At 38.6% G+C, this 9320-nt stretch overlaps 1 protein-coding gene across 9 annotated transcripts in view; it reads left to right on the plus strand.

Annotated features, from left to right (window-relative positions):
* MSI2 (musashi RNA binding protein 2) overlaps window positions 1-9320 on the plus strand; it is a 575344-nt gene that overhangs the window by 465205 nt on the left and 100819 nt on the right. For all 9 annotated transcript variants that reach the window (XM_075590055.1, XM_075590053.1, XM_075590052.1 and 6 more), the window contains one exon: window positions 2157-2231. In XM_075590055.1, coding sequence (XP_075446170.1) covers window positions 2157-2231 — 75 coding nt within the window. The remainder of the gene's footprint in view (window positions 1-2156; window positions 2232-9320) is intronic.

Here is a 9320-nt window from a genome sequence, read left to right on the forward strand (position 1 = left end):
CACGCAATGTATGTGTAGATAGGGAGAAAATCTAAAGATTGCAGCGGAGCACAGCTGAAGAAGGGGACCAGCACCATCGGTATAAGGTTAAAAACGGGTGTTTATTGAAACATGGTGTGGGGGGGGGGGGGGAAAGACAAACACACTCTGACGCGTTTCAGGCTGGGAGTGAGACGCGATTGTACTCTTTGATAAAGGGCGTTCCAGCCTGAAACGCGTCAGTGTGTTTATCTATTCCCCCCCACACCATGTTTCAATAAACACCCGTTTTTAACCTTATACCGATGGTTTCCATCACAACACCGGTACCAGTTCCTGGTGACTTTGAGCAAGTCACTTTACTTGATGTGTGTCACGAACGCCACTACACTTGTGTGTGTGTGACGAGTGTTAATAACATCCAGCTATCCAGCCGACTCGCTCACCTCCACGCAGGGCACTAAAAATTAGCAATATCCTCCAAAAACTGTCACACTACTGTACATCTCATTACGCTGCCACCCCCAAGAATAATTTACGGTCTTATCCCTCAGAATTCCCTGGTCTCCCGTTTACTGCAAAAAAAAAAAAATGTAATTAACACACAAAGCCAGTGTAGCAAAATGTGTCAGAAAATAGTGTTAATCTCTTCAAACAGCTACTAGGTTCAATTAGAGCCCAAAGACCGTACTTATAACTTTATTGATTTAATATACGAAAAGTGGCACAGTACTTGTTTACAGAAAAGGAATGTTACAAAAACATACAATATATAAATGCAGACAGTTTCATAAAATAAAATGATAAAATAGAGAACCTATATGTTACCAAAGAACAATATTAGGTCCCTTTAAGAGGTCTTGAAGTTGAAGATATGAAAACTTGTGTTATTGCTATAACACCCTTCTTGGTTAAACTCGTGTTATTGCTATAACACCCCTCTTTGTTAAATTCTGCTTTTGATACTCAAATGCATTGTTTGTATGCTCAAAATTGTCCAGGGATAGGCCAACCTTTTGCGAGTGTCTTATCTCTCACTCATCAATCTTTTGTGACGTTTAAGACTGAGAGTGAATTTAAACCCAAATTAATCTGAGAGTATAAAATACCCTGTAACTCTCTCCCTGTAACCCCTAGAATAATGCTACCTACATCATTGCATTTGTAGGATTTAAATGCACACTTGGACATCTGTTAAGACAGGCCTAATTGTAACTTTGAGAGGGATTTAAATATCGGACATATGCAACTCCGACAACCTGTCCTATTTAGTGTCAGTACAATTCTGTATTTACGCTGGTCACAAATCTATATTTTTTTTTTTATCCTTGTGAATTACAGCAGATTTGTAATTATCATACATTTTTTAAATCCGTAAGGGAATGTACAGTGTCCTTTCTGTCATCTTGTGTCTGCTAACCAGAAAGGTCTCAGGAATTTTTATGATGCCCCCATTGAAGTTAAACTAGAGATCAGGTCAGATCTCTGGTACATCTGTACACTGTCACCAGTCACTTTAATTATAAACGCATAGTTTTTTAAATTGTTTTATTGGCCCATTAATGCAGATACCATGTTGACCCATGTAACCTCACAGGAAACTATTGAAATGTAACCCCTTGGTTGCTGTATTGTTAACACAACTGAATAGGTTGAAGACATTAAAGTGATGATGTGTTTCTCAAACACTGTATTAAATTGCAATCTTACATAGTAGATGAGATTGAAAAAAGATATACGTCCAAGTTCAACCTATGATAAATTTAAACGACAGATACACTATCCTATATCCCTATTTACATTATATTGATCCAGGGGAAGGCAAACAAAAACCCCAGTGACATATCATCCAATGATATCTCATAAGGAGAAAAATAAATTCCTTTCTGACTCCAAGAATTGGCAATCGGATTACTCCCTGGATCAACATCCTTCTCATGTTTACTTATTTGGTATCTTCATGTTGCAGGGATCCACTGTGCCTGTATTGTTTTGTTTCCTGGGTCGAGGGGTGGGGGGAGGTAACTCCGTTCATTAGCATTCATTGTCTCCAAGTACCAATTAAGTAATATTGTTACATTTCCAAAACGCACACTTTCTTCCCTTCCCTGATTGTATATATATTTATCAAGGAAAGTTAACACAAATCTGACTTTGCTATTTACTATGTGTTCAAGGTTACCCAAATTTCGTTGCAACGTACGGCCGAGGATATCCTGGATTTGCCCCAAGCTACAGCTATCAGTTCCCAGGTATTGTCTTTTATCCTTGATATTCATACGTGTAAATAATGTAAAAGTATGTCACACAATGTTCTGCAGCAGTATAGAAGACTCTGAACACTTTTTTCTTCACACCGGGAGTTACGGCTTTGAGATTTTGCAGCGTTTTAGTACAATGATATGCTCTGTTTTCCAGGACCTTCCGTCAGCGAAGCGTTTAATTGGTACTGGTTGTTTGATTTTATTTAGTGAAACATAACATATCAACTACCATACTATCATATACATATCAACTACTTGTTTGTCCCATAAAAGGTATCATACCACCTGCCCCCTCTCCCTCCTTTGTTACTTCATGGAAGAAAGAACCAACACGGCTGCCCACCCTTCTTTGCCTGCAAATCACACAGAGACCAATAATTGACGATGTGTGTTCCCTTGGCTAGGCCTTCCACCATGTAGTGGTAAATACAGCAGCTGGTACTGGCCGGACATTCTAGCGTGGCTTTTCCTCCCATCGTATTCATTAGTCTCATTGCGGGTACCAATGTGTCTACTGCTTAACTGCATTTGCTTTTGCATGCATTGGGAGTTTTGCTTTTGTACCAATAACATGCATCAATAGGTTCACTATAGCCAAAAAATGTTATTCATTAGTTTTTATGTAAGAGAGTGACAATGATGGTTTTATACCTGTATATTTTAAACTCTTTATTTTTGACCAAGTGCAACCCCCCCTTTTTTTCCTGTACATCCTTTTATGATTTTATGATATAAATGCGATGTGATCAAAATGTTGACGTTGAGCTAAAAAAATATCACACTTTACATTCTCTAAAAATATGGGCTGCACAGTACAGATCATATAGGTTTTTTTAATTAATTATTTTTTTTACATATTTTATTACTGGGGGACCTTAAGCAGTGAAAGGCCACTTCTAACGCCCAATGCACTGTACACTCCTCCAGCATGCACATGATTGACGTAAACTTTCTCTTCAGTGCAAGTATAGCCTGTAAAATATAAAGACATTCTTGAGTGTGTGTGTGTGTGTGTGTGTGTGTATATATGTGTGTATGTATACATATATATCACTTGTGAGCACATTCACATGTCTTAGATAGGTCTGCAACCCTGATTTTCACCATGATCACCTAGCATACAGTGCTTCCACTGCATTATGTATATATATGTGGGCCATTTGCATGTCATTTCCTAGAATCCCTTGCTGCAGTGGAAGTGCTGTGTGCTGGGTGATAATGGTGAAAGGCAGGGTTGCAGACCTGTCTAAGACATGCAAATGAGCATACAGTAATATTTTCATTTGCTATATATATATATGTGTGTGTGTGTTTGTGTGTCTGTATGTGTATAACTTTCTCTCCACTCCATTGCTACACACAGCGGACCTTTGCTCTTTGGTTGTCTGCACTAAACGGAGGCAGAGTTTGGGGGAATAGAGTGCCTTTTTTGAGTAGTAAAACTAATGTGTGCATTTCCTTTTAGAAACACATCTAACTATGAATTACAGTGGTATGTGTTAATAGGGTAACATTACGGGTTTAATACCATAAAACTCAAAGAATTGTATGTATTTTTAAAATTGTTTGAACATTTTACTTGTAGTAATTGTAAACAAGGATCGCTTTAACTGCTTTTCATTTCTGGCTGGTCTCTCCCTTGTCCTGTCCCTTTTCTAGTTATTTCTAGCACTTACGCAGGGCACACGCATAAACCTTATGACCTTCTCATTATGGTAGAGCAGACACAATATACAATCGTTCCCCCTGCTATCCTGTACCCACAAAGTCCATGAGAACAATATAACGTTTCAAAAATGATTTTATAATAGTGGAGCTTGCTGTTGTTTTGGGATAGAAGGTATCGTACAGTAAGAAGTGCCTGTAATTCATTGCGGTTTACCTGCTGTGTGTACTGGTTGTGTCGATAACGGTTTCAGAGCAGTATCGAAATCGTTGTTTTAGGCTCGGTGTAATTTTGGCTGTTGCCATGAAATGGTATGTATTTGTGTTGTGTATTTTGTGTACCGGTTGGTAGCGATTAGCAAACCTTTTGCTTGAAGCCAGTAAAATATTTTTAAGATGCTATGTTTTTTTTGTTCAGTGGTGGAGGTGTGCAGATGTATACAAATCTTTCTCTTATTGAAATGGGTTTTTTGTCCAGTTTGGGGTATTATTTTTATAGCGGATGAGAGAAAATGGCACCACATGTAATTTCCATGAGGGTATCTTGTTGGATATGTTTCGATCACCGTGTCCTGCTCATGGCCACAACAATTTGTGGCGTGATATTTCATTGCATATATTGCAGCACAAAACAGTGCTTTTTAGAGCTGAGAGGTTGTGTTACAGCACACGCGCAAAGCATTAGGAAGTAATTGGCAAGGTTTGAACACAAGTGACCCATGTTTATTTTAGTCCCGTACCAACATTTGTGCCCCTTGGGGTAGACGTGATAATGCCATTGTCTTTGAAAGCAGATGGACCTGGTTTTATTGCAAGTGTAACTACTTTGTGATCTTGGTCAAGTCACTTTATCTCTTTAGATTATAAACTCATTAAGGTACACAATTATAGTATTGTCTGTTGTTCTGTATATGTCACTGCATACATAGACAATGCTACACTTAAACATGTTTATTATGTGTTTTGTACTTGAGTGCTACTTATTGGTGAAACTGGAGTTACTTTTTAACATTAGTGTACCAAATGCCCTTTTAATTAGCTGCCTTTGATCATCACTTGCCCATTCTGATCAAGAGACGATTAACAATCCCCCCCCCCCAATGCCCTGACATTTCTACCCTTGTTACAGTATATTGATAAAATTGCCAGAATATTTTTCAAGCAGTAACTTTTACCATTTTTATGAGTGCTAATTAGTGGGATCATTATATTATGAATATTCAGCTGCCACATGTAAAAGCATCAAAGAGCAATAAGGTGGATCCTATACATTGTCCGGGCAGTAAACACTGCAGCATGTAACTGGATAATCCCTTGTATTGGTAGCCATGAAACAGAAATACAGTAGAAAGGCTGGTATGGGAGTGTCCCATCTCACTTGATGAGATCTCCAAACAGACCCTTCATGTAATGGTCAGTGAATGCTGTGCAGTTTGGCCATTGGGAGTCTGCTCTCCTTAAAGATATTTTGTGTCTGTATATTTCCAACCTGCCTATACATCGAGATCTCCAAATTCATTTAGTATCCAGCTGTAATACAATACATGCTTGGACCGGTGCATATATTTTTCTTATACTGTAGCAGTATCTTAATTTGTTGAAATCATAGCACCATACAGCGGGGCTCTTAAACTGGTGGCCACCAGGAAAACTGTGGCCTGCAAAATGTTTTGTAGTGGCCCTAGGGCTGTCTGCTTCTAATTTAATTGTATTTGCCCAGGCAGCCAAATACAGTTTTGTTCACCCTAAAACTCCCTTGTAAGGTAATGTGCAGATGTACATTGATGTAAAACAATTATGATACATTTTGCAAACATTTATAAGTATTTCAATGTATCCTAAATTATATTACAATTCTTTTTTTCGGCCCTCCTACTCCTATATTATTTTCTGATTGGGCCCCCTTGGGAAACGGGTTGGAAAGCCATGACGTACATAGTTCAGGCTAATCTCATTCCTAGTAAGTTTGGTGCATGAGAATAGAATCACATAATGTCATTGGGCGTTATTTATTTTCCAAGCAGCCTAGTTGAGACTTTATTTCTTACTGAAGCAGATTTGTTTAATACTTTTTCACTCGGGTGACGATAGTGAATTTTCTTTTCCTGGCAAGGATGTGCTAATGTGATGCAGTGTAATAATCTTTGTGTCTGGTCCTGGTAGCAGGAAAACGGTTCATCTTGTACACCCAGCTCAAAACTTAATCGCTTCTTGATATGCTTTTCACCATATCAATTTGACATTTTAATTTCTACCTCTCACCAGCAGTTGTGGCATCAAAAATGCTGTGTTGGGGCACTTCCCGTAATGTAAAATTCCCCGACTGATTGGATAATGTTAGCAAGCGGTGAAAGGAGAAAAGGAAAATCCCTCCTACCCCCCCACACCACCCTTAGCCTTCACATAGATCTTGCATCGCATCCCTTCCCAGGTTAAGATGCTGGACTGGAACTTTATATATGTAGGATATTAGCCAGCATGGACTTTCAGCCAAGTTAAAACAACTAGATTTTCTATAACTGTTGGGGTAGCTAAATGCAGTAGACATGTTTCATTTAATTTGGCCAAACTAGACCTATTAAATCTGTTACACAACAAAATGCTTTAAAGTCGTAGCTGTCAAAGTGGACTAGAAAACATTGAGTTACAGGCCTCTGATGGCTAAGGGTTGAAAGCACCAAACACATGAAACCAGCAATGAAGATCTCTATGGAACAATCATTTTTAAGCTCCCAGTAACTTAGATTATGGCCCATATTTACATAGTCTTCTGGCTCTGGAAGACACTTTACACCCAATGACGTCTTCGGAAATATGGCCCTTTGTACTTAATAAACACACAATCCCAGCAAGCTCAAGAAACCCCCAAATCTTTGTGCTTAGTCATATACTGTAACAGCCAGAAAAGCACTCAAAGTTGTGAAAGGAATACAGTAGACTGAGCTTTAAATGCAACTGCAATAGCCAGCTTTTCTGGGGTCATTTATCTCTTGAATGTTTAAATTAAAAGGTTAGAAGAAAAAGGAGTGTAAGGAGGCTGTGAAATGTGGGCGTCGTGCTCAGTTTAAAGCTGCAGTTCAGGCTCCCGTTTTTATTTTATTTTTTAGTTTGTTTTTTTTACTTCAATAGTTTTATGTGGGCAATCTCTACTTACCTTAAAAAAAACTATATAGCTGCCGGTCAATTCGTTCTCCGTCTATTGATTGGCAAAGTTTGGCGACATCTTTAAATATGGGGAATGTAAATCGTTGCTATAGGAACAAGCATGCTTGTTAAAATAGAATACAAGAAAATTGGTCTTTCAAAGTTGTTGTTTTTTAAAACAGAAAATGCTAAAAGTATTTTTTCTTACTACAGAACTGATTTATTAAAAAAAAACACACATGCAGGATATTGCATGAACTGCAGCTTTAACGTGGCGGGCATGTTTAGGTTACTGTATTTGCAGCTTCTATCTAGCCTTTGGGGAATTCTTTGCCAAAAATACACTTTTGCCCTTTTGGACGTTTTATTCCAATATTTCTGAATTATATTCACGGAATAGTTCTTTGCCATCTAGCAGAGCAACAGCATGGGCCTTATTCCGTTAGCGTCGAAGCGACAATTTGCATCGCTATCGACTGAGTATATTGAATTGCCTTCTATATTGCCCAATGCATTGCAAGCCTCTTGCCGTTAAGTCACTTACTTAGAAATGCATATTTTATGTTATTGTGCTAGAGAAACGCCACATATAAATAGCTTTTATTTATGCTTGTATCCACTGTTCATGAAACTGATAAATCAAGTAATGTTGGCATGTAAGTAAGCATGTTCACTTTCTGGAGTAGAGCGGTCGCCTAGAATCTGAGCAGATTGGCTGAGACTATGGGTAGAGTGTGTTGAAACAGGGGCTAGAAGACAGATTGAAAAAGTACCAAAGCATTAGTGTTTCCTTTTTGCAAAGGGATTTTTTGCATTATGGGATCTACTTATAAGTAATGAGGACAGGCGAGAAAAAATATCTCATAGGGATAACGTAACCGCACACCCAACCTTTCTACCAGTTCCCCAAATCCCTTTGTATAAATGTAGCATGAGATGCGAGAAAGTGATGCGCTACAAATGGATGCATAATTGTAATGTAGGACATGATATACCATTACACAGTAGGGTTGGTTAGCTCCTGGGCTCCTCTATTCATATTTGGCTTTTGCTGTATGTTACATGGTACTGCGACTGAGGCTTGTCACCGTTTTATAACTGCGTTTTGAGGGCCGAAAGGATTTTAGTAACCTAGCTAAGTTGGTATTCCTGCTACGCACAGGTAAACATACCTTGCAAGCAAAAATGAGACAGCTCTCAGCATCTATTATCTTATGCTGAAGCGCCTGCTCTTTCCATCCTTGTGAATGTAATTTGCATTATTAGGAATTAGATGTACAGATTCTGCCCCCATATTGGAGTTGTCCAATTGTGTTTCCTCGGCTCCGACCAATGGTGGAAAATTGAGGAGGGTGTGTTTGCCAGGTCTCATGGCTTACCGCACAACGTGTTTTATTTGGCATATAACGTGGATGGAAAAGCAAGTATCTCCTTAGTTAAGCCTCTGTCTTTTGAGTCCTGCCTGGAGACACGTAGCAGAATATTATTTGTTTATTTATTTGCTAACCGCTTAGGCACACTTCTGTCTTGTGGCAAGATTTCGGGTTGATCCACAATTGTATTTATAGGGCTTTAGAAGCTGTCACACAGGGACTCAAGAACTTAACAGCTTTGCTGCATAAAACAGCTAGCAGCCAAGGGGTTAATCCCATTTGATCCCTAATTAGAGACAGTATGATCATTCCACTAATTGATTGCATTGTTCTCCATTTTTCCAGGGGTGGATTTAAATTACATTTAGTGTCTGTGGTGCTAGAGACACACTGTTGCATGTTATTACTGATATAGTATGTGCAGTTAAGAGGACTTGCTTTAATGTCTGGTTAATCATGTGTATTTTGTTCACGTACAAATTGTTATTACTGAGCCCTGATAAGTCCAGAGTCGATAAAAGTGACATTCACGTTTTTCAGCAGATTTCTCTCGTGTTAGAATTGGCAAAGAATGATGTGATTTAGATGAATTGATCTATTCTGCGCTCTGAAGCAGAGCCACTTTGCCCTGTGGCTGATGATTAAACTTCGCACAGAGGGCAAAGCTACCAAATTTCTTGAAGGCTCAACCCAGGACATGTTTACGTGAGCCATATTATCGATATAGAGCATAACATAGGATGCTGCTCTAACAATGTTATCTGTGATGCTTTATGTTACACAAAAAGGAAGTGTTGGTGATTTTTTTTTCTTTATGAGCGTCTTAATGGAATTAATTATTTACAGGTACAACATTAGGTTTCGCCATTACCAATATGAAAGCAATATTTGTACA

Source organism: Ascaphus truei, chromosome 3 (assembly GCF_040206685.1).
Source record: "Ascaphus truei isolate aAscTru1 chromosome 3, aAscTru1.hap1, whole genome shotgun sequence".
In the NCBI taxonomy this organism is placed as follows: Eukaryota; Metazoa; Chordata; class Amphibia; order Anura; family Ascaphidae; genus Ascaphus; species Ascaphus truei.